This window comes from Nylanderia fulva, unplaced genomic scaffold, assembly GCF_048542155.1.
Source record: "Nylanderia fulva isolate GAGA-0341 unplaced genomic scaffold, ASM4854215v1 Scaffold15, whole genome shotgun sequence".
Classification (NCBI taxonomy): domain Eukaryota; kingdom Metazoa; phylum Arthropoda; class Insecta; order Hymenoptera; family Formicidae; genus Nylanderia; species Nylanderia fulva.
In genome coordinates, this window is record NW_028189730.1 from 4599665 (window position 1) to 4627030 (window position 27366).

A 27366-nucleotide genomic window follows, 5' to 3' on the forward strand; every position below is an offset into this window, starting at 1 on the left:
GATAAAAATTACAGAGCGAAATAAATAGAGAAATTGACGAATATGAAAATGGTAAATACTAAATAATTAATTAGTTAATCTGTCAAAAACAATTTTATTTGTTTCCTAATAATTATAATTTAAATTATAATTAAAAAATTGCAGTGTTTCAAGATAAACTTGATTATTTAATTTGTATCGGCCAATCAGGTCAAATAATTAATAAATCATATTTCAATTTATCACTGGCAAATTCATTTTAATTATTTGATGTCTAATAAAAATAAATTATAAAAAAAAAAATGCCTAAGATTCGCGCGAAGCGCGAGCCAAAACGCTATAATGTGATCTATATATTATATTATAAACATTATTAAATTAAATTAAATTTTTTAATATAATTATTTAACAACCGTTTCCCTTAAAATATCGAGAAAAATAAAAAAAGTGCTAAAAAAAAAAAAATAGATCGCCCTCGCTAGTTGCTAGTGACTTCCTGTCCATCTATCTGGACAAGTTGCAATTCTCCTAGAAAAAAAAAAATCGAAATTACTCATTCAATTTATTATTTCTCCCGCCACCCTCCATCCACAGCCCACTCCGCTTCCGCACGATTTTATAAAATAAAAACTGCGGCCGGCCATCATAAAAACAATCGAAGGCACCTCGGGATTCAGGTGGGAGGCTTCGAAACGGGGACAAATCCCCAGATCTCTCGAGCCGCAGTGTCTCGCCACGCAGAACGGAAGGCGCACCAGAAGGCGCTGGATCTCGGGGTCGGGCGACGTGCTCGCAGCTTCGATTCAGTAACCACGGTGCGCGTTTCCGACCGATGAGCGGGACCCAGCGGGACACATCGACCTTGTGCGCGCGGCCCTTCGCGAAATAAATAAAGACGGCGGTGCGGCCGCAGGGAGTCGCGTGACACGCGGGCGAGCGTCGGCGCCGTCGCGACGCGTCGCGACGGTGACAGAGGTCCCCAGACGAAGAAGCGGCATCATCCCGTGAGCAGGGGTGTGGGCCCGCGGACGGATCAGCGAAGGGACCTTAGGTAAGGTCGAGCGGAGTCATTTCCCGTTTTATTTCTTCCTGCTCTCGAGGTCGCTCGAAAAAATCCCCCAAAAAGTTAGACCCACTCGGAGACCTATATTGCTCCGAAAAAGAGCTCCTTTTTTCTCGCGCTCTCTCTCTCTCTCTCTCATTGCCGGCTCGTATATCGTGGCTTTTCGGGAGGTCCGGCTCCTCCGAAAAGGGATATATCTCGTAGGAGTGTTTGACGAGGGAAGGGAGAATTCGTCGGTCCCGTCTCTTGCTTTGAGTCATTCCAACGGAACGCCAGCCAGCCGGAATTCCGGGAATCCTGGCGACTCCGAAAAACCAAAGTGACCTGCAACACGCAGCGTTCTATCCGTGTGTGTGTGTCTGTTTGTTTGTGCGTGTGCGCGCGCTCGGTAAACAGTTCCATCGCGTTAATAAAAGGCGCTCGCCTCTTTTTTCTTCCTGCTCTTAATTGTTTATAATTATTATATTGCGTGTTGTCTGTGCGATATGATCCCTCGGGAAGCTGAAAAAAAGTATTGCGTCGAGTTTTATGAACTTTTATTCTACTTCCAAAATTATAATCAATAATTAAAAATGACACAATTTAAAAAATGGTGGATTATTAGGAGATATTTGTATAAAAATTTTTTTTTTACTGTCTGTTAATTAAAACTTCACGAACGATTATTCTAGGATTTAGAGCCTGTCCAGAAAAATTTAGACATGTTAAGCCGTATATAGAAGGGGAAATTAACCAGTCGCGATTCTAAAATAAAGGATGCCATATTGTTTTGTTCTCTTGTAATCGCTTATGCGGAAATAATCCGGATGGAACTCTTTATTGCGGGAATGTCGGAGCAAAGCGTCCGGATTGTCTGTGTTTACGACGTTAAACAGCGTATCCCACATCCGGTTTGGGACGAGCGAACTTTCCGAAGCAGGATGCAAGGAACCTCGTGGACTTTCCCGAGGACGATCCTGGCGGTCTAAGGACTCTCGGGATTTCACTGGTGAATATAGTAGATACGCGCGTATAGAAATTTAATTTTTCGTAGAAATTATTATATTAGAAATTTCTAAGGAATTAAATAAAAATTTAATTATTATGTCAAAAATTTCTATTAAATTAAATGGAAATAGGTATTCAATAAAATTTAATTTAATAGAAATTTATTAAAAATTTCTATTAAATTAAATAAAAATAGAAATTTAATTTAAAATAGAAATTTAATTTAATTTAATTAGAAATAAAATGTGTAATTGTTTCTTTGAAACTGCGACGTTTTATACATTCGAACTGCGCGTCGAATTATGTAGAAGAGAAGAATTTTATGCCTCTGTTACCATAATGGTCAACATTCCGATGATCGTCGTTAATTATTATCGAAGAGAATTCAGCGCCTGTCTTCGACCGGATCCATCCTTTGCTTTTCACTTTTATCTTGGCGCGAGTTGATTACGTAACGATAATTATCTTGATTAACAATGGCACGTATATTTACGTATCTTTTTATGTAATGGTTTACGTTAGATAACGAATTTTTCAATGATCGTCCGACAAGCTTAATAATTCAATTATTCTTCATAGGCGCAGCTCTTTCTCCTTTTTTTCGCGGGAATATTCTTTTGCTTTGTTTTAATTCAAATTCAATATTGACACTCTTTAAAAACCTCTTCTTCGTTATTTTTCTGCGCCAAATAAACATTAATTCATTTATTAATTTTTTTTTATTTTCATGTATTATTTATCCGTTTTTTTTTTATTTATTTCATCTCATTAATATTTACTATTTATTCATTTTATTTATTTTATTTCATTATTATTATTCCTATATTTTATTTCAACACCTTTATATGAGACTTCATCAAACTATATTACTGTGGTGTTATAGTGAAATAAATTAATTCGTTATATAAACATATCGTAAAATGTGCAGTTAAAGGAGTAATAATTTTAATTGCTATCGAATTAATTTAATGTACATTAAATAAAAAATGTCTGTTCATAAGCTGACAGAAATTTCCAACAATAAGGTAATAAAATAGATTTTACATTGTAAATTTTTTTTTATTACAATATTACACCGTCGTAATTCCTGCGCAGCGGCACTCGCACGGGCTTTGTTTATCCTGAATGAGAATTTACGGCGTGCATTCACCCGAAAATGCTCATTTATAAAAGCCGTCGACACGAGCGATGCGGCGCCGATTATCGTTATCGATGCGAGCCGTAGTTTCTCTCTCTCTCTCTCTCTCTTCCACGCGATAACAAGGGCGGGAGGGTGAAGGGAAAGGAGGAAGAGGGGGAGCAGAATAGGGGCCGCGAGATGCACGTTTAACCTGTTATCTCACGGGCGAGAGACATCATCAATGTTGCATCCACAATCGCGCGTGGTTTCTGACCCGCGCGTATATATCGAAAATCGAACCCCCCAGATTGGGTCTCGTGTCTTGTCTCTCTCTCTCTCTATATATCGCGCGTCTCTCGATCGATATACAACAAACACGTATACACCGCTTTTCAACGCTCGCTTCTCCAAGTGACGTTAATTGCACCCCCGGCGGAAAATGCATCCGCGAGCGAGCTTGCGGTTTATCTATTCTTCTTCTCCCGTTGTCTAGTAAAATGAGATTTTGATTTCTTCATCAAAATTAAGATCGAGCTGAATTTTTGTGGAGACCTTAATTTCATCCAGGACGTTTTTCATAGGGGGTAAAAGGGGGTGAGTTTTTCGTTTTTTGCCATTATCTCGTAAACTATCGATTTTTTCGAGAAAAATAGTTATTACCAAAATTGTAGCTCGTAAAATTCCCTACAAAAAAGTTTATTATACTTTTTTTCGTGGAATTAACCGTTTCGAAGATATAGAGCGAATTAAGTCAACGATTATATAACGAACTACAGACGTGGCAACCTTACCGTACGTTTTACTGAAAAACGATTAGTTGTACGAGAAAAAGTATAATGATCTTTTTTGTAGAAAATTTTATAAGCTACAATTTTGATAATAACTATTTTTCTCGAAAAATTGATAGTTTTTGCGATAATGACAAAAAATTAAAGTACCCTTAATTTCATCTAGAGTGTTCTTTTTTTAGTTTTTTGCCATTATCTCGAAAATTACGAATTTTTTCAGAAAAATAATTATTATCAAAATTGTAGCTCATAAAATTCCCTACAAAAAAGGTTGTTATATTTTTTTTCGTGGAATTAACCGTTTCGAAGATATAGAGCAAATTAAGTCAACAATTATATAACAAACGTTTTACTCAAAAAACGATTCGTTGGGCGAAAAAAAGTATAGTAACCCTTTCTGTAGAGAATTTTTAAAGCTACAATTTTGATGATAACTATTTTTCTCGAAAAATTGATAGTTTTCGAGATAATTGCAAGAAACTAAAACTTATCCCCCATAAAAAGACGTTCTAGATGAAATTAAGTACTTTTCAGAATTTTATTAGAACATCGAAATGAAGGTATCCGCAAAAATTCAGCTTGATCCTAATTTTTATAAAATCAAAGTCTAATTTTACTGGACTACGTCGTTGTTCGACCGACGCTGCTGGTGTCGCAAGTTTCAAGATCGACACGGATTCCTGTAAAAAGTACGCTGACGTTGATAGATATCGTTTTGTGATAAGTTTCTCTCGAAGGGAAAATATCGCCAAGAAACTTGACGGATGCACTTTTTAATCCTCTCCGTTCTTTCTCTACTCCAGGGTGATTTATACATTTGTTTTTTTCCCTCTCTTGTACCTCGATAAGAAAATAATGTAAACCTCGATATCTGCGATAAATGATTAACGACAAATAAATATGCGTCGTTAAATTCGACGATGCTATATTTGATTAAATATAAAAGATTTGAAAAGAAAATATTTTTCTAAAGAAGCTTACTTCATATTAGAACGGTTACATAATTTTTAATATCACGAAGCTGCATCGTCATTAAGTATATATCAAGCAACTATCATTACATAAACTATAATATAACTTATATAAATGTGTTTAATTGTGGGTACCACCAGTATAAAGCAAAGTTTTATTTTCTCATCTTTCTTAATAATTTATTTTGAATTTCTTTAATTTTTTTATTAAATATATATATATATATATCCATTTTTTTTTTCATTTATTCTACGAGAGAGTTGTTTCATATATTAAAATTTATTAGTTTTAATAATATTGTGTAAATTCACCAATTTCATATACATTTCGCTTATATTTTTTTCTCTCTTCGTTTATAATTATTTTATTATTTCCTCAATTAAATCTAACAAACAAGATTTCCCTCGAGGCGCGTTTTGCAGCGGCGATAAGCGCATTCCGTAGCGATCAAATATAAACATGAATCGCGCTTCTCTTTTTGCCGTTCATTATCATCGCAATTCATCGCGGCGTCCTTGACGTTATCGATGATCGATAGCCGGATTGCTAAAGACACGGCGATTAAATGAGGCAATTAGCGCGAATCGCACAATGCATAAACGCGTCCGAAGCCAATTGCCTATCGATTTCATCTCTTTTATTCATAATAAAGACATTTGTTATGTATCCGCCCGTGAATGGAATGCAACAGTTCCCCATTCTGAATTAAACCTCTCATCCTCCGTTGCTTCTTTACCGAATGCACAATTGTATCTTCAAGCGTAATTAACAATGCGCGTGTATGTGATAGCGTATTAAATATTTATTATTCACGGTATGCAAACGAAGAGAAAAGTGAAGAATAGTATATTATAATAATATATATTCTATACAAAAAATATGTATTTGTTTTAATATAATAATTTTTTTCCGGATCCAATAAATAGCTGAGTGAAATTTTGCCACTTTATCCGACAAATAACGCAATGTTTTTCCAGAGAAGCAACTCGCCTTCGGCTCGTGCGTCCATCCCGCGCACTCGTGACCAATTGTCAACTTTCCGCACTTGATACACATACTATTTTGTATTACAAGTGCAGGTAAAGTGGTTTTGTGCGCGTTTTCTGTGCGCGAGATGGCGGCGTGGGAAATCGGCCGCTTTCCGCACAGAAAACACGCACACAAAGTGCCACTTTGCCTGCACGTGTAATACAAAATATATAACGATATTAGTTACGTCGAAAATCATAAATATTGTTTGTTTAAGATACTACAATTTTTAGGGTTTATTATTATATATTAAATTGCACTCGATTTTAACAATTTATTTATTCAAGAAAAAATATATATTCCCGATTCAGCCGACTTTCGGACCAATATTTTTCTCGCCTATTTCTTTACAGGGGAAGTTAAGGGAGGAACAAGGGGAATTTTTGAGATCCCAACCATAGCATACAAAGTCCCAGATTTCTCAATTTTTCTTTCCTAAATTTTGCAATAACATTGCGTTTGGCTCTATTGGCCGAGATGGAGGAGGCGTATATATTGTGTTGTTAAAAAATATATAATATATATTTTTCCGGAGAGAAACAGTTGCTTCTCTGGAAAAACATTGCGTTATTTATCGGATAAAGTGGCAAAATTTTATTCAGCTATTTATTGGATCCGGAAAAAAAATTATATATTAAAACAAATACATATTTTTTGTATAAAATATATATTTTATAAAATAATTTATTAAATATATATAAATAAAAACAAAGCGAGTTTGTTCAAGTATTTTTCAAATTGAACGCAAATATATATATATATATATATATATATATTTATATTTGCGAAAAAATAAATATATATATTTTTCTGAAGGTGAAAAATTGTTTCTAGAAAAACGTTGCAATATTTGTCGAAAATTTTACATAGTTATTTATTTGTTCGAGAAAAAATAAATATCTGCGTTTAATAAAATAATTCTTATACAATAATTTCAAATAAATAATTTGACAAAGTATATTATATACATATGTTTTTTTTGCTCGAACAAACAAATAGTTGCGTGTAACTTCGCCATTCGACAAATAATGCAATGTTTCTCCAGAAACCATTTATTCTCTCTCTCTCTCTCTCTCCCTTTCATCGTATCATTTTTTCCCGCCGTTGAATATCCCACGAGGTTACAGGGTGGTCAAAGTGCACGCGGCGTCTCTCGGATCGATATTCTGTGTTCTGGAAAGTCGCAAGAGAGAGCCTTAACTTAATCCGGAATAGTTTAATCACACGAAATTACGGGCGCTAACTTCGTTAACTCCGATTCCGGTTCGATGTGATTGCCTCTTCGAGGCAAAGTTCGTAAAGAAAAAAAATAAAATCCAGGCCATCGAAACGCAGAGAGAGAGAGAAAGAGAGATTGTATCTCCTTAAAACTTGAGTTTTATTCAATAAATTTATGCCAAGGGAGATATTTGAATTTGAAATTTTCTTTCATTATCGGATCGCGTGTAATATGAAGTATCGGTTTTATATCAACGCACATGGCTATTTCGATGATTATTGGATTTAATAATTATTATCGAATCGCGTATCAAGCATGCGAGACGCGATGATGTACAAGTGATGTGTATGGAAATTAAATTCTGCCGCTTATATACAGATTTCCGACGGAGTTCTGTCAAGGATATTTGAAATTGTTGCAAAACCAGAAACTAAGGAAGAGCACCTGTTAGCCTTGCGGCATTCAATACCGATCATTTACGCGTTTACATATATATAGTTGAATATATTAACAGGACAGTACGTATACGAATATGTTTTTCTATTTTATTTTATTATTAGTAGAAACATTTTTTAATTAATTACTGGCATTATTAAAGTCAATTTTTTATAAATTAATTATTTGAATTACTGTATACGCAGTCACAAATACTGTAGAATTTAAGCAAATTTTAATTCCTTATGCTTTCAACATAATAATAAAAAAATAGAAAAATAAATAATAAAAAATAATCAAATATAATAAAAATAATATTGAATAGTCGACCAAATTAGCTTAAAATTAAAATTTATTAAATTTCACGACGTTTCGAAATTTGTTTATTTGTAAGTAACTTTTTCTACTATTAATTATTGTTTGTATGTATTTCTATTGACAATTTTTTGTATAATAATTTTAGCGTTTTTTTCACTTGATATAAAGATTACAATCACATGGTCGAAACGTCGTAAAATTTAATAAATTTTAATTTTGAGCTAGTTTGGCCGACTATTCAATATTTCTTATAATAAAAAAATATAATAAAAATATAATAAAAAAATTGTTATATTTTTGCGTCTAATATGCCATTTTGAGAAAAGCTTGGAATATTTTATTATTAATATAAACATTTTTATAAATTAATTATTAGCATTATTAAAGTCAAATTTTTATAAATTAATTCTTAGAATTACCACAGTAAAACATTGTAGAATTTAAATAAATTTTAATTTCTTATGCTTTGAACATGCTATAATAAAAAATTATTATATTTTCTAATATGTGATTTTGATAAAAGCTTGAGAAGCAATTTATTTCGACGCAAAAGAAAAATTGCCTTTGACGTCATAATTTAATGTGACTAAAATGGAGAAGCTGCCACACACATACACACACATATAGATACAGAAGAGCCTCTCAGAAACAAGACATCTTATAATTAAATTAAACATAGCAAACTTGAGCTGATCTCTCTCTCTCTCTCGCTCTCTCTACAAAATGAGATGTTGAAAGAGTCATTTTTTTATCCTCGATCTTTTGGGATTACACGAAGCCGGGTAACGCGTTACTAACAATACGGCTTATCATTTATCATGGACCATCCCGACCGCGGAGGCTCGCGCGACGCAAAAGCTCGCAACACGGCCCGCCGCGTAATACGCCAGATAATGGCTAATAAATCGTGCAACACACGACGGCGGTTCGGTTTTCATCGCGCGTGCGTGCGAAAATTTCCATCGCTGAATTTCCCACCGCGCGATTTTTCCCCGGTATATACGCGAGAGGGAAGAATTGAACGTCGCTAATAGAAGTATGAAAAAATTATATTTCGCCTCTCAATTCTTCGAAGTTTTCCCATCTGTCAATGAACGAATATTCGAGTATCCGAGACAGCTTTTTTAAGCAGCAAAAATGTGTCAGGACCGAAATAAAATACAAGGAACTTTCTCAAATATAATAGAAGAGAATGTTCGATATTAAAAATGTATAAAAACAATATATGTATATAATAAAAAGATGAGGTAATAGATAGAAGAGAGAAGAAGAAGATAGATAGAGAGAAGAGAAGAAGAGAGAAGATATAGATAGAGAAAATAGAAAGATAGAGAATATATATAATATATAATAGATAATATATAGAGAGACTATATATAATGATAATATATATAAATATAATATTATATATTATTGTTTAATATATAATATATATAAAATAATATAATAAAATAAAATACATAAAAATATATATATTTAATAAAATAATATAATATATAAAATATAATATAATATACAAAATAATATAATTTGTAATATAATATAATATAATATAATGTATAAAAAATTGTCGCGCGATATGTCATAAAAGAAGCAGTTAGACATCCGAGAATCCATATACTGAAGGGAAGTTGGAAATGTTATGCGTTGACAGAAGGGCTAAAATCATGAATGAAAAGAGTATATCGTGAATATCGATCGAAACTTTTCTCACTTAAGTAAGTCGCGATGCTCGCGCTTGATCCGATAATATATAGGATTATTATCGTCCCGTAGAAATTTTCACATCGTTACATTATCGCGATAACTTTATTCGAAAGAAGGTAGAAAACGTAATGTACAATAATGTAAAATGAATATTATTTTATTAATATTAATAAATTAGTGAAAATAATGAAAAATTATATTCTCTATAAACATAATCTTCAATTATTTTCGTATTTCCAATTTAATTTTGATTATCTTTTCCAGAGAGTATGTTTCTAAATTATTTTAATATTTATATAAAAAGAAGATAAAATCATTTAATTTCTTAAAAATTAATATTTATACAATTTTAAAAATAACTGATCGCTATTGACAGACAAAATATTGAGGAATATTCTATATATCTTTTCTCTCTCTTGTTGAGTAATAAGTGTGTTTGTGTATGTGTGTATTTGTGTTCTTCGCGTAAATAAGTTATTTCCAGCAAGATCAACTGCCGAACGTCTCAAGATACCAAAACTGAATTTCAGTATCGTTTCACGTGTTTGTAGCTAAACGCAGCGTCCGAAAAAATTGCCACGAATTCTTCTCGACTTGTCAAAGTCGAAAAAATTCTTGCTCTAAAATTAATTTTAACCTATTTCTCGTCTCAAGCATTTTTCAATACTTCTTTTCATTTCACAATTTAAAATACACAACAAAAGGTTATATATATTACATGCTAAATCCGAGAAATGGAGAAGCATCTCGCATATAACATAACCTAACTTTCTCGACTCCGCGTCAGTCAAAAGAATCGTCTCGTTATATGATGCGAATCTCTCGAAACTGAGATAAATATTGAATGGAACAGAGCGGCTTCTGAATAATTGAAGTCTCTTCAATCGGAAAAGCTAAATATGAGTCAGGGGCACCCTGTATACAGAATAATGACGTCAGCGGCGATTGAGTAGTATGATTCCTGGTAGTTTCGCGCCGGTTATAGAATCACGGCAATAAGTTATAAGAGCTCTATAAACTGCGAGCGACTTAGAATACGATGCCATTACTCCTGTCCCGTTTCTACGTCATTTATTCGCCATCAAAAGCGCAATCAGGCCTCGAATTCGGTATAATAAAAGGCTCGTTAAACAATAGCGGATTATCTGCTAGAGAATAATTGGACTGTGTGTATATACTCTTGAAATTGACCGGCAGTCATCTCGATATAATAGAAGAAGAAATAATATGGGGAGAAGCGCGCGATAATTGAAGTGTAAAACGTGAAATATAATGCGCATCAAATGAATTAATATCGACGCTCCTCTTTCTCTTTCTCTCAATTGTCATTTTAATCGTCTTAATATCCGAACGAAACGCGAATAAAATCGTAATTGAAACAGACAATTAAGCGCTCGCGAATTAAGCGATTTGTTCTTCATCAATTTTGATTTATCTTCGATAATTTGACAAATTGGGGAAGAGAGATATATAAGTTGAAACCTACTAAATAAATATTAATAAAATATTGCTCAAATATATTTGTATGTATTTATATTAATTTAAGTCGCCGCTATATCTCTTTCTTTTTAATTAATTAATGGACTCTTGATTTTATTATCGCGAATGAATAAACACGGAAAGTGGGGGAAACGAGGAGGGCTATACTTAAATACTATGTAAGCTAAAGTGAATGTGAAGTTTGCCGAGTTTAATTTATATTTCTGGGCGTAATTGCTTCTTTTTATTTTTCTTTTGCATTCGTTTGATTTATGGGGGATCGCGATAACGAGCGCCTGTTCGAGCCAGCGATGCCGAACATTTATTCCAGGGCATGCAGATAACACATGTGAGTGACGTCAAATGAATCGTAAGCCCAACTTCCGTCCATTGAGCATGCAAACTTTGCCCTGAATTATTCAAATTATAGGACTATCGTCAGCTGAGAATTGCAAATAACTATAACGGACGAAAATTCTCTCCAATGAGAAGTTTGATTAACATAACACGTACCCTCTTCTATTTTTAGCTTTGAAGATAATATAAGGTATATTATACTGCAGAATTTCACGAAAACATAATCTTTTTTTCCCATAAAATGTATTTAGCATAAAATTTTAACATAATTAACATAATTTTTAAAAAATTATCCGATGAAAGGTTAGGTTAATATAATACTCATCTCTCGTTCCTTTTCAGGATTAAACATCTAACGGGATATATTATAGAAAAAATTTTTTTTCTATAAAATATCTATTGTATTTAACATTTGATTTTATATAATTTAAAAAATTGACGTGGTACTATATATTTTTTTAAAATTATCCGATGAAAAGTTAGGTTAGGTTAATATAATACTCATCTCTCGTTCTTTTTCAGGATTGAAAATCTAACTGGATATATTATATAATTTTACAGAAAAAATTTTTTTTCTATAAAACATCTATTTAACATTTTAATTTTATTTAATTAAAAAAATTGACGTGGTACTATATTTTTAAAAAATTATCCGATGAAAGGTTAGGTTAGGTTAATATAATACTCATCTCTCGTTCCTTTCCAGGATTAAAAATCTAACGGGATATATTATATAATTTTACAGAAAAAATTTTTTTTCTATAAAACATCTATTTAACATTTTAATTTTATTTAATTAAAAAAATTGACGTGGTACTATACTTTTAAAAAATTATCCGATGAAAGGTTAGATTAGATTAATATAATACTCATATCTCGTTCTTTTTCAGGATTGAAAATATAACGGAATATATTACATAATTTTACAAAAAAAAATTTTTTTCCATAAAATTTCTATTTCAAATTTTGATTTTACGTAATTGAAAAAATTGACGTGGTATTCTCTTCTATTTTCGATTGAGAATAGAAGTATCAAAACATATTATACACGCTACAGAGTTTCGCGATAAGTTTATTTTTATTTCTACGTGGTTTCTGGCGTAAAATTTTGATTAACATAATTAACATAATTCAAAGTCGATATGTACATAAATACATCGAATAAATAAAACTTCTTTTTATTTAAAAATAAACGAAACTCGCCGAGACTGTTTTCACTTTATTTTGGCGATGCGGAAGATACTTGAGAGTCCCTGCTGATTATGGCGCACAAATTGATAATGGAGCGTGTATTTTGATGCTTTGCGATAACATTTGGCACAGTGACGTCAAATGCGTACGCAAGTTCCCCGTTGCTTTCCGCTGACCCGTTACATCGTCAGTGGACATACAGCACAATCTTATATTCCCGCATGCTTTTGATTATACATGGTGTCACGGAGAGAAATAGCTGATGAATAAAATATTTCCGTTCTCGAAATATACGATAAAAATATATATATAGTGTGACAAATCTTCATATATATATATTTTTACTAATTAATAACCGAATATATTGGAAAATCTAATAAAGAACTTAAATACAGTAGAATAATTTTTTTAAAGTAAATGTAAAGCGTACTAAAATTGTAAACTAAATAAAATAATATTTTCTTTCAAGGATGAATAATAAATTAAACATCAAGATATTTTCTTTTGATAAGAGAAGAATAAGTTAATTAACGCGGTATAAATAACGAGGAAATTAAACAGCGAGGATATTGTTTCAATGAAATTGACCATTCTTTTTCCATAACAAGTTAGTATCGATTTTTCCTCAAGTGTAATTTAATCTGCAACTTGATAGAAAGACTGTTAAATAAGGGCAAATATATAGATATAAATTGGGTAACACAATCTCATACTTCGATTAATTCAAAGTAAATTTCGCTGTTAATGAGGGAAAAAAACTTTGTATATCTCAATTAAACCAAAATTACGTTATTTTATTCGCAACAAAGTATATAACAAAGAAAAGAAAAAATTCTGATTTTCCCCAAAAAATTCTAAAAAGAATATAATTATAATTTGCGGGACACACTGTATAGGAGATTCACAACATCTCGTCTCATGTTATATATCTCGCGTTACATTCGTCATCCGTGCATCTGTAACCGATGGCGGCACGCGGCGTGTAAAACCCCGCGAGTACGAATTTATGTACCGGCATTATCGTATTAAGTATTATTTGAGCGCCGATTGAAATTGACATCCATTTGCTGGAGCGGTTCAGTAGCAAGCTTGACGTTGCCCCGAAGCGCTCCGCCATCTTTCACTACGCGATCGCATTTCGAATACATAATATAAAAAAAAAAAAAAATACAGTGCAAACAGTTTATTATCGCAAGACAATACACAAGAGCACGATAATAGATAAAACAAATTTTTTTTAAAATGGTGAATTTCTAAATAAAGAAACAGCTTCTCGAAATGCAGCAGCGAATAACAAACAAATTTTTTTAAAAGTATAATAGATTGTATGTATTATTTTTTTTTTTTTTTTTTTTTTTTACAGAATTTATTATTGCTAGAATTCTTGGAGATAAATATATAAGAAGAGAAAAAGGACAGAAAGGAGAGACAATAATACCGCAAAAAATTATATGATATATAATTAAATTATATAATTTGACAAAATAGAATCACATTTTTATAAAATAAGTGTTTAATGACATAATTGTCTAGTAATTATACATTAACTGAGTAAAAATAAATATAAATACCTGCGTCAAAATGAAAGGAGAGAATACATTAGAGGTAAATCTAGAAAAAAATTATAATAAAAAAAGTCGAAAAAGGAAAGATATTCTAACATTTTATAGAATACAATTTCGAAATATGATTAATAAATGGCTTCGTCTCGATGATCTTCCAGTGGGAGAGCTCAGAGTCGGACTTCTCGGATGCTGAGGATTCAAATGAGTTAGGAGCCAGTGTTAGCCCCAAAAGAAACGCGATGGACACTATAGACAGTGTCAACAAGCGACAGGCCACTCGTGTCTTCAAGAAATCCAGCCTCAATGGCAAGATCACAGTCTATCTCGGCAAGAGAGACTTCGTCGATCACATCACGCACGTCGATCCTATCGGCAAGTATCCATCATAATTAATCCATGCACGCTCTGAAACAGAAAACGATTGCATAATGTATTTTTCCTAAAATAACGATTGCGTTGCTTAAGTCACGGCGTGACTTCATCTTTTCTTCGAACCACGCGATAAGAGAGAGGTTTTCGATTTTATTTATTCATAGACGGGGTCGTCCTGATCGATCCCGATTACATAAAGGAGCGAAAGGTGTTCGGTCATGTTCTCGCGGCGTTCAAGTACGGGAGGGAGGATCTCGATGTCCTCGGATTGACCTTTCGCAAGGACCTCTATCTAGCGGCGGAGCAGATCTATCCGGTGGTTCAGGAATCCCAGACCTCCAGGGAGCTGACGCGACTGCAGGAGAGGCTGATGAAGAAGTTGGGTAGCAATGCATTTCCCTTTTACTTCGAGTTGCCGCCCCACTGTCCAGCCTCGGTTACCCTACAACCGGCCCCAGGTGACACCGGCAAACCCTGTGGCGTCGACTACGAGCTTAAGGCATTTGTAGGTGAGACGCAAGATGACAAACCGCATAAAAGGTACGAATCTCAATTTAATGTTGGAAAAACCCCTGTTGAACCCAAAACAATGTCAATGAACTTAAAGCAACTCTTAAATGTTCAAAACAATATGTTGAAACTTTTCTCCACCCAAAACAAAATACAAAGAGCCCTTCTTCTGAAATATAATGGAAAAGGGACGAATCCCAATTTAATGTTGGAAAAATCCCTGTTGAACCCAAAACAATGTCAATGAACTTAAAGCAACTCTTAAATGTTCAAAACAATATGTTGAAACTTTTCTCCACCCAAAACAAAATACAAAGAGCCCTTCTTCTGAAATATAATGGAAAAGGGACGAATTCCAATTTAATGTTGGAACACCTCTTGTTGAACTCTTCTGTCAATAAACCCAAAGCAACTTTTAAATGTTCAAAACAATTATATGTTGGAACTTTTCTCTACCCGACACAAAATATAAAGAGTTCTTGTATTCGAAAATCTTCTGAAATATAATGAAAAAGGAAAGGTACAAATCCCAATTTAATGTTGGAGAAAGCTCTGTTGAACCCAATACAAAGTCAATAAACTTAAAGCAACTTTTAAATGTTTAAAACAATATGTTGGAACTTTTTTCCATCTAAAACAAAATACAAAGAGCCTTTGTATTCGAAAATCTTTTGAAATGTGATGGAAAAGGAAGTATACGAATCCCAATTTAATGTTGGAACACCTCCTGTTGAACTCTTCTGTCAATGAACCCAAAGCAACTTTTAAATGTTTAAAACAATTATATGTTGGAACTTGTCTCCACCCCAAACAAAATACAAAGGGCTTTTGTATTAGAAAACCCTCTGAAATATAACGAGAAAAAATGTTCAGTATCCAGCAACTGCTAGAAAAAATTGTTGAAGTGCAATGTATTAAATCACACAATTGGTACCTATCCAGGAAAAATTATCCATTAGCAGAAATGTTTCTTCTTGATCCAATCTCTTTTTTATAACATAGAAAACACTTGTGTCCATAATAATTTAATTATTAAAGCGTCAATTAATTAATTCAGTTATTACTTTTATCGATCAACTGACTCAACTTATTCGACAGGAGCTGCGTTAGGCTGGCGATCAGGAAGATCATGTACGCGCCATCGAAACAGGGCGAACAGCCCTCGGTCGAAGTCAGCAAGGAGTTTATGATGTCACCGAACAAACTGCATCTGGAAGCCTCCCTCGACAAGGAACTCTATCATCACGGCGAGAACATAGCTGTGAACGTGCACATAGCGAACAATAGCAACCGGACTGTGAAAAAGATAAAAGTGTCGGTTAGGCAGTTCGCAGATATCTGCCTGTTTTCCACGGCTCAATATAAGTGCACCGTCGCCGAGGCCGAGAGCGAGTGAGTATTCTCCAGCCGATCATCTTTTATGTTCCCTTACTTATAGGAACGACGATATCGCACTTTGGCGAGAGAAAAGCGGTTTCGGTTTAGTAAAACCCAACGTGAGTTAAATTGTCACGATTTTCGAGACATAAATCTTCAATTAATTTCTCCACATATCTAATTAATTTCTAATTAATCTCTTAATTTCCAAAAACTCTTAAGAAATTAAATTCATGTTTCTGTCAATGCATAATTGTATGCGTTGTCTTTTTATCAATTAGAAGAAAAACTCCAATATATTTTTAACATGTGGATACCTGATTATTGACAGAAAAATTAAACCTTCAAGGCAATTGTTTTACTTTCGGAAATCGCTTTTTAATTACGATAAAAATACGATCGAAATTTGTTTAATTGAGCAAACAATTCATTTTTTACACAATTATACATATAATAATCTAGGCGATTCATATTTAATGTTGATTACGATTCTCAAAAAAACATCGGCGACGCTAATAGATCTCGCGGACAATCGGCTCGGGCTGCGATAAAGTTTCTTTTAGCGAAAAAAAAACTTGCGCGAAAAAAAGAAGCAGGACTGTGACGAGCAGGAAAATAAGATTATTGCACTGGCAGTATAGGGGTAGCGCCAGGATTCACTCTGAGCAAGGTGTTTTCTCTAAGGCCGACGCTTGCCGAGAACAAAGACAAGCGGGGCCTAGCTCTAGACGGTCAGCTTAAACACGAGGACACCAACCTCGCGTCTAGCACAATGTGAGTGCGAGATTAAGAGCTCGCTGCTTCCCTCATTACTCTCTCATCTTTTTTTTCTGGCCCGGGGAATTAAGGGGGAAAAGAAAATAAAGATAACGGGGAGGCTGGAAAGCGGCCAAATGTGCAGAGTCGCGTAGTTTTTCTCTCTCTCTTCCACTTTAACGCGGCCATTATCGCGACGATATCTCGTGACAAACGTACGGACTTTATGTGAATTCGTCGTACTCGAGTGCCATCAAGATGAGACGTGTCGACGACGTGATCTATCAAATTTTTTGGAGCAGCTCTATACATTTACCAGAAGAAATAGAAACTCGTAAAAGACATTCGAGGACGATTGTGTGAGAAAAATTGAAATTAAAGATTAAATTAATTCTTTTGATAAGTCTCATAGGAAACGTTATTTTATGAATTAATAAAGTACAAAAGCATACAGAAATGCTATAATTAAAATTTCCTTACAGATCTCTCGAATTTATTTTCAATAAAACATTCAAAAGGACAAATAAAATTAGAACACAAAGACAGAAAGAGCATTAAATTTAATAGTCTTCTTTTCATTCGAAAAGTTTAACATTTCTTTTACATCTTCCTGCTTTTAGCAATAAAATATTATGGGATCATCATAAAAAGTAAAGTCACAAGAGACAAGACTCTATTTTCAGCCTCCCTCTCTTGCTATCTTTTTTTTTTCTTATTAATGCAAAACAATTGAAAATGGAATGGCAGTATCTTCTTAGTGACTTTGTGCTGGGGATTTTTAACGTGGTGGCCTGTAATCACGTATGGATCTCGATCGGTGGTGGTCTCATTTCCTTTGCAAAGCTCCCTCTTCTCACACACGCACTCTCTTTCTCTTTCTCTATCTTTCCGCTTCCCTCTTTCCCTCTTTCTTTTATTTTTTAAAATAATATTAAATATGTATTTTTAAATTTTTTAATTAATTTTTCTAATGTTTTTTTTTTATATTTTATTTTATATCAACAAAGTATTTTCTTGATATATATTTTTATCATTTCTTAAGATAAACTTTTCTTCTATTAATATACATGTAAGTGTTTCACACTCCATATACATATATATATATATATATCTCCCTTATAGGCACTGAAGTACAAGATTGTCAAGTCCTTGCCTTATTCTCGTCTCTCGTAATCGTAATCTGTATCGCAGTGTAATGCACAAACTGACATATTGTACTATCGTGACGTACAAATACATATATTACGGACCGTTTCATTTTAATTAACCATGAATTTCCGCTCAAAATCGAAATTCCGTGAATTTTTCTCGGCTCAGGCAGGAAATCATAAAATTATGATCGTTTAAACATTATTTTATACATCTCGATTAATATATTAGACAATTTCTATAAATTTTCTTACAGAGATGTAAACATATTTATATATTGCAAGGTTTATTACGCACGACCCAACTGTCAAAACTTTTGACAGTTGGATCGTTCATAATAAACCTTGCAATTTTATTTCACTGTCGAAATTATTCTAATATTTATATATCATTAATAATAAATGTAAGTTACAATGGTGAATATATTAATAGGAAATTAAATTAGAGCGAAATATTTTGTCGACGATGTTTACACGACAGTGGTGATAATTTCGCGATTTCGGTCCGCACGTGACGCGCACTGACACTTATGCTGATTGTGTGTTCAAATGTCAGGGAGGGATGCCCAGTGGGCCCGGGTTTCACGCTCAGCAAGGTGTTCACCTTGACACCCCTCCTGGCCAACAACAAAGATAAATGGGGGCTCGCCCTCGACGGTCAGCTCAAACACGAGGACACCAATTTGGCGTCTAGCACCCTGTAAGGATGCGATGCCTGGAAATAAGCCTACAGATACATACACGCAGACACGCTTAGATGATAACGATTTTATTATTACGCCGCACCGTGTTATTAATCACACATTTAGCGCTCGAGAAAGATATTTATTAATGGGAGTTTAATTTTTTAAAGGGGGCTTAAAAAGATTTGAATTTTTTTTTATAATTGTGGTTAATTTTTGGTATAAAAAATGTACATGTAAAATGGTAGTATATAATTATGAAAATGGTTTTACTTTTTTATGTAGAAAAATATAATGTCTCTTATTAAATATTTCGAAAAATTAATATAAATTATTATATAGCATTTATATATTATATAAAATACAATATATATTTAATAATTTTTTAATTCATAATTAAATTTCTTAAAAGTTGGAGCAATAAATTATTGAAATCCTTTAGATTTATAAAAAAATTATTAAAAAATTGTAAAATAAATAGTACGAAGATGAATATGACTCGTTTTAATGCTAAATGTGTGGAAGAAGAATACGGGCGGTGTCTGTTACGTATAACACATACATTTATACTTACACGTGTCTTACGCACGCAACGCGCAGCTGAACACGCCTTTGGGAATTTTTCTCAATGCTTTTTCCACTTTTTCCATACACGATGGCCGGGAGATACATGTTGGCTGCCTGTGCAACACAACGCTTTTTCTCAACGATTACTTCTACGATTTCTCTTTGATTTCTCGATCGATTCACCAAACGCGACGGCAAGCAACCGGCATTGTCGGGCATCGACGTGTCATTCTGTTTTTTTGCGAAATTCATATCACTCAGCTTTACTGGAAAAAAAAATTATGCGCACACGTCCCGAATTCCTTAAATTCATGGATCCATGGATCTCGATATTTTAGATTAAAATTTAGGCATCTGAGAATTTTTTAGAGAAAATATCAGAATTAATAAATTAATATCCATAGATCTTAAGATCCAAATGGCTTTTCAATTTTTCAGGACTTTGCATTGGCAAAGTTTTAAGCTTAAACTCAACTTGCAATTTTATTAAATTTTTTTATGTCCAATTTTAATTGTTGAGTTTAATTGAATTTAGTGATATATATACACAAAATTAATTTATATAAAATTTAATACATTTCATTTTTTATAAATTAAAATTTAATCATTTATTAAATTTAACTAAACTCCATTATTAAAGTCGGACATAAAAATTTCGCAAATCAGCAAAAAAGTTAAATTTTTCTTTATTGTTTTTTTCTTTTTAAGAAAAATATTTTTCAAACATAAAAATTCTTTCCAAATTTCTTGAGAGAGGCGTTTATTTCTAGCGGTATTAAAAAGATTAAAAAGCCAGGATCTAAAAGATTTAGGATACTTAGGGCATTTAAACCAAAATCCCACCTTCCCTCTGCTTGTGCTTGTTGTTGAAAAACATGGTATCGCCACCGCATTGTGCCTGTGTAAATTTGCATGAAAAATATTAGAAATTGTTATTTGCAAAGCTTATAGATTTATTAATAGCTTGACTAAAAATATAATTACCATTTTACATAAATGTTGTATACGTATATATATATATATATATATATATATATATATATATATATATATAATATTATATTATATGTATATATTGCATTATTATATATTATATATTATATTATATTATATATATTAATAGCTGCTTGCTTGTTTAATTAATAAATCCGATTCACAATTTTCCTTTCTTTTCGTCTCCGCACGAATAAGCTATAACACAGTTAATCACGCATGAGCTTTTATGTGGTATTAATTAATGTTAATGGATGATAATGACGTAATGACGATAAATTTAATTCGCAGTGTGGTTGATCCGTCGCAACGCGAGAATCTTGGAATAATCGTTCAGTACAAAGTTAAAGTCAAACTTTGCCTCGGTGCTCTTGGAGGGTAAGTCTCATTTAAATGTCTCGAGAACTAACAATAAGATTTACATTGAATCTAAGTTGAATAATTTGTCAGATCTTCAAGTATTTCTTTGATATTATGAGTTGAAAATCCAAGATGTGTCTCTAAAGTGTCTCTTTTTGTAACTTAAAATATTTTAATAGATCGATAAGATTATTTTAGAAAATTTTTGTAGGTTTAAGAACTGTTACATCACAGATTTAATATAGGGAATTTTATAATAAATGTTAAAATATTTGTTTTCCCATTTTCTGATTAATAGCGAGTTGGTCGCGGAACTGCCCTTTATTTTGATGCATCCCAAACCGGAAGAGGAAGAACCAGTGCCGTCCACAGCTCGACCAAGCCCTACGCACAAAACTGACAGCGGTGAAGTCCCGCTCGACACAAATCTGATCCAACTGGATACGTAAGTAATCTAAAAAAATTTATATTTGATCATTATTTTTTAATAAGATTTCCAAATTTTTAAATAAAATAACAAATTTAATAAAATTATCAAATCATATTTTTAAATTAAATTTCTTAAAATTCCATAAATATAATCATAATGAAAAGTATTGTGTCTCTTTAAGGTGATCCTATACGTCTTTGAGAAGTCTGTTGTTTTTCCTTTTTTTAGCAAAATATGAGGTTAAATAAATTATAAATCTACTTATATTGGCTATACGGATTGTCTTTTACCTGAAATTAGAATGCTTCCTCCTTTGTTAATATTAATACTTTAATTTATACAGGAAAAAGATTTATCAATCTGTATAGTCTCATATATCTTGGTTACAGAATTATGAATTCTTAAGAACCAAGATATATGAGACTATACAGATTGATAAATCTTTTTCCTGTTCAAATTAAAGTATTAAAGGCCTGCACGCACACTTCTGTAACCGTAAACATAACCCTAATATAAGGAATCGATCAATCACGTTGCTCAATTCGGCTGCCCGTAACCGTAAGAATCGATCAACGCGATTGGTCAAATTCTTACGATTATGGAAATTCTTGTGCTACAGTATTAACAAAGGAGAAAACGTTCTAATTTCAGATAAAAAGCGTATAGCCAATAAATAGATTTATAGTTTATCTAACCTCATATTTTGTCGATATAAAAGGAAAACCCAACAGATTTCTCAAGGACGTTTAAAATCCCCGTAAAATATATTTATATACTTAAGAGGATACTGATCATGACTGTTTTACCGACTTTTAGTTCAAGGGCTTTTCTTTTTGTATAAAATATAATTTTGTATAAAAAGACGTTTCGATCATCGGTTTAGGTCTTTTTCGAGTACAAGTTCAACATTATATTGCATTAGAACTTGTACTTGAAAAGTACCTAATCTAAACCGATGGTCAAAACGTTGTTAACAATAAACAATTTATAACTAGTATTGGTCGAAATTATATAAAAGTACCTTGACATATTTATAAGTTCGGGTCTTATCAAGCAATATTTAATTAATTATTATCGCTACATTGATTAAGACAGAAAACTTTTTAACTCAATCTCTTTTACTTTTTAATTTTGTAAATCATATTTCCAGTTATATCATCGCTTGTTATATCTCCTATAATAAGAAAATAAATTTAATTGAAATTCTCGAAATCCCCCGAGAGAATATTCGCGAGAGACGCTTTGTTTTTCCAAGGCAATTAATTTTGTTCAATCTTCGTCCGCAGGGAGGCGGACGGCGACGACGATATAATCTTCGAAGACTTTGCTCGGTTGAGGCTGAAAGGCGAGACGGAAGCTTGACCGTGCTCCGCCGACTCCTCTTCGATACGTATCGATGCGCTCGATCGCACGTGTACGTTGACACCGCCGTGTCGCGCGCAAGATGGAAGCTGCACAATGTCGCCAATAATGCCAATAACGGCGGTGCCGCAACGGCAGACTTGAGCGTTTCGCATCGTTCGGATTTGTTATTGCGGCGACGCCTGCCTATATATCCTCAAGTACAAAATGTCCCCCGGTGACGCGACGAGCCCCGGCGTGTTTTGCGGCGGACATTTTAGCATTTTTCGCGAAAGAGAGAAAAAAAAAATACAGAAACTCTGCTTCGAAAGGGAAAAAAATTTGCGTCGGAAGAAATATAAAGGATATATATATATCTATGTTACGAGAGAGGTGAATTTTTCAAGCAAGCTGCTCGCTTTTTTTTCACGGGCATTTTTTCAAGACAGGCGGAACGAATACATATATACGAATATACCGGAAATGGCGTCGAGAAAATTCTTCTTTAACAATATATCATTTTCATGTAATCATTGAAAGCGCGGAAAAATGAATAAATTTTTCTGACGTTTTTTTTTTAAGATACATCATTATTATCATTCATCATTTATTAAAACAATTGAGCAACAATTTATTAAGTCGTTATTTATGAAGTTGTGGATGGCGGTTTTGATTTGTGGGAAAAGTACGCGGCGGTTTTTTGCGCGATTAATATTTATCACAAGAACAAGAAAAAGAGAGAGAGAAAGAGAGAGAGAGAGAGAGTTCAATGCCGTCGCTATTTTTACGCTTTGTCTCTGAAGACTGATTTTAGGAAGAACATCCAAAAATCTAGCTAACGAGATGTATTCGTTGTAAAACTTTTAACAATTGAAAGAAAGCAGCTGCGAAATAACATACGTAATTTATGTATAAAATAAGATTCGGTATTTTTCTCCAAAAAACAAAAAAAAAAACAAAAAAAAAATGCAATTCACAATTAAAATTTGCAATTAATTCTTAATTACAGTTAATTTATTAAACACACATTTATTCGCATTTTATAAATACGATTCAATTAGACACTTCGTTCAATTAATTAGCAATAAATCGTCAGTTAATTAAATGTGAAATCGATACGAATTCGAGAAACGCGTGCGAGAGCTTTTGAAGTTTTACATAGTAAGTGTGATTTTCTTAAACACGGCCAGTATATACCGTCTTTAAGTTACAATGCGAGAGAATATGAAACTCTGTCAGTTTCGAATCATCGATTTTATTAAAATAACAGAACTTAATAACCGTATAAGCGCGCTCCTCGAATTAGTTTCATTAATAAATTATACAGTTTGATATACAATACATATAAAGCCCATAAAACCGCAAAAAGTGAGAAGAAAGTTATTTTATATTTTTATGAAAAAAAAAAAAATCTACGATACACACAAGTTTGATTCTCACGATTCTCACACAACGAGGATGAAAAATTTATTAATCCCGCAAATCTGTAAGAAATTGAGGTGCTCTAATAAGAGGAGCCTACAAAGAGAAGTGTTTAACCCTTCTGTCAATGAACAGGTATCCAAAATTATTCAAAATTCAAAGTTTTGAAATTTTGCAATTTTTAAATTTTGAAAATCGCGGTTTTGTATTCGAAAAAATATACAGCCGACACCTGGATACTCGTGCATTAATAGAAAGGTGAAAATAAATTAATTGACAGGGAGAAGGGTTAATATAATAATATAATTTAATCAGGCAAAGTGCGTGAAAGAGAGAGGAAAAGACGTTTTGAAATGTCAGATGTCAATTCATAGATGTATTTATGAATAATTTGTAGGACTTATAACACTGTAAGATTTATAACACTAAAATCCGTTGCACGTTCCCCCTCCTCCCCTTTTTCCTTCCCCCTCTTCCACTTCTATAATAATCGTTCCCCCGATTAAGTTAAAACGAGCACCGTCGTTCACAATTGTAAGTATCGATTTTGATTGGTAAAAAAAAAAAAAAAAAAAAAAAAAAAAAAAAATTTGCGTAATCACGACGGAGTCGCCCGTTTATTGATAATAGAAACTCATTTAGCAGAATTCCACATCGATTGCCTAATTAAATTTCGAACACGAAATACTTTTGCTATACGAAAATTGTCTCAATTTGAAAGTAATGTAATTTATGCATATATAGTATGCCTTGTAATAATTAATTATTACCAGACATCCTATATAAGTAATTCTTTATGTAAAAATTTTAAAAAATAATTTTTTCCCAAATTTTTAAGAAATATAATTCTTTTTTGAGTAACTTATATTTTTTCCTCTTTATCACAATTTAAATAATTTAAAATAGACGACAGAATAAATAATGATGGAAATTGTATGAAAAACGATTTGTGCTGTCAACTATTAATTTTAAGTTCTAAAGAAATTAAGTCAACGATGAACGAAATTCAACGTTGGTAGAACGAAGATTAATTAACGGTGACATTAATTAGAAGCAAGTTGTAAAATCATGAAGAAACAAAACATTGTACATGTATATGTATGTATATACACGGGAAGAGCGAGAGAGAAAAAATAGTATTTTTTATCACTTTAGCATTTACTGAAACTATGTATTTAGATGAGATAACCGAGCGTCTCTTCGTCGCGCGTTTAAGATTAAACGCATGACGAAAAATGCAGCAGCCGTATTTCCTCATACCAAAGCCGAATATTTTCGTTTTTATTTTCTTTCTGCAAAAAAAAGCCGATCGAGAGAATATAAATAAATTACCATTCAAATTTTTCAATTATAAAAATACAGCTTTTATATAAAATTTATTTATTACTTGTGCAGCAAATGATTGATTTTTTTATAAATGTAAAAGTTCAATTTACATGTGCAGAAGAGAATTATTAAAATACATAAAAAAAATAATTTTACCATTTAAATTCACTCTTTGTACTGTAACAATAAATAATATATATTAACATATTATTTAAATCGATATATCTTTTATTGACTAGAATTAAATTAAATTATTAACATTATCCTATCCGTTTACATTTAATTATTATTTTATTAAATATCCTATTATGTTGGATTTTCTCGGAAAGAGAAAAATTCCCTGTTCACATATTCTTTTACCTCGTTTTTTCGCGAATAAAAAAAACAGGAACGTGCATGTTCAACGAAAGCTAGTTAATTAAGTGGACGAACCTTTGCGATTGTGCGGCAAAATGTCGAACGTCGACACTTCAATTATATCGCTTTAAGCGACGTGTATGAATGTATATGTATATGTGCAAGCTTATGTATAATGAGAGTATATTTTATATTCGCCCGCGGACGCGCGCATATTTTTTATATGATCGCAAATGGTAGGTCGTTAACATTTTTATTGTCATCCAGTTAAAAAGGGGAGAGAGTCACAGAATTATAAAGAAGAATTTTACCGCACAAAAAAATAAAGAAAAACCGAGAGGGAGAGACAAAGACGAAGAGACATAATTAAAGTCAATATAAAGGATTCCGGTCTCTATAAGTCTAATATTCGAGACTGTTTCCTTGCGATACGAACAGAGACCTCGTAATATACAGGGTGTCGCGAAAGGACGCGAATTTTGCTCGTAATAGATTTTGCGATTTGATCGTAATAGATTTAAATATGCAGGGTGTAACTAAAATAAAGTACGCGAAGCACACCATCAAGTGCAGGACAACAAACTAAATCGAAAAGTCCTGAGCCATTTTTTAATCTGAGCTTTATTTTTGACGCTACAAATTGTTGAAGTTTGCCAATCAGCGCGCGGAAAACAGCGTAGGCACCGCCTTAGTAGGCGTGGTCTAAGGCGTAGTCACCGCTATTGGCAAACTTTAACAATTTATAACGTCAAAAATAAAGCTCGTATTAAAAAATGGGTCAGGACTTTTCGATTTAATTTGTTGTCCTGCACCTGATAGTGTGCTTCGTGTACTTTTTTAAATTACACCCTGTATATCATTTTCAATTTCAAAATTATCGAATTAAATCGTGTATTTGAATTTTTTCCTATTTTTTATATTAAAATTAAATCTGATTAAAGCTGCTATTTGAATCTTCTTTCCAGTCTGTATAAAAAATCGAATTATTTTGCTCTATTTATACATGTAGAAATTATCACTGATACTAAATACGCCAATATTTTATCAACGAAAAATGGTTCAAGGATAGAATGCTAATACGACATTTTTTTTGTGGGACACCCTGTATTTAACGAATCACAGTATATCACTGCGATAAGAGAGGTAAACGATTACGCTTCTTCGATACAACATATTTTGCACCGGAAAGTTCACATTTCCTCTCGTTTGTATCTCATTTAACTGTAAAATCTTTGTAGCTCTGTGAAAATAGATAGCCATTGTGTGATTAAACATAAAGTAAAAAAAAAACAGCGAAAAACGTATACGTGCTCTTATCAGAATGGCTGCATTTATTCGACACAGAATGGAAATAGTTAATTAATTAATTACATACCGCGCATATATAATGACAAATGGAGATAAAATATGGAGACAAAAAAGAGAAAGAATAAAAAGGAAAAATGAAAGAGAGAAGAGAAGAGGAGAAATTAATGCGCGCTTGTTTTTCGAGAGTGTATCTATAATTAATGTAAT

General features: G+C 32.7%; 1 protein-coding gene across 4 annotated transcripts; it reads left to right on the top strand.

Moving 5' to 3' along the window:
• The first annotated feature begins 696 nt into the window (after positions 1-696).
• On the top strand, positions 697-25704 carry krz (beta-arrestin protein kurtz). Of its 4 annotated transcripts, XM_085480551.1 has the most exons (10): positions 697-1030; positions 14008-14249; positions 14368-14581; positions 14746-15121; positions 16190-16483; positions 17105-17242; positions 18929-19072; positions 20907-20993; positions 21274-21420; positions 22692-25704. In XM_085480551.1, exons 2-10 carry the CDS (start codon positions 14226-14228, stop codon positions 22765-22767), a joined length of 1500 nt encoding a protein of 499 aa, XP_085336677.1. In that variant the 5' UTR covers positions 697-1030; positions 14008-14225; the 3' UTR covers positions 22768-25704. The 4 variants fall into 4 exon arrangements, with proteins under 4 accessions (XP_085336677.1, XP_029166520.1, XP_029166519.1 ...); XM_029310687.2 differs by lacking the exon at positions 17105-17242; XM_029310686.2 differs by lacking the exon at positions 14008-14249.
• Positions 25705-27366: the final 1662 nt, after the last annotated feature.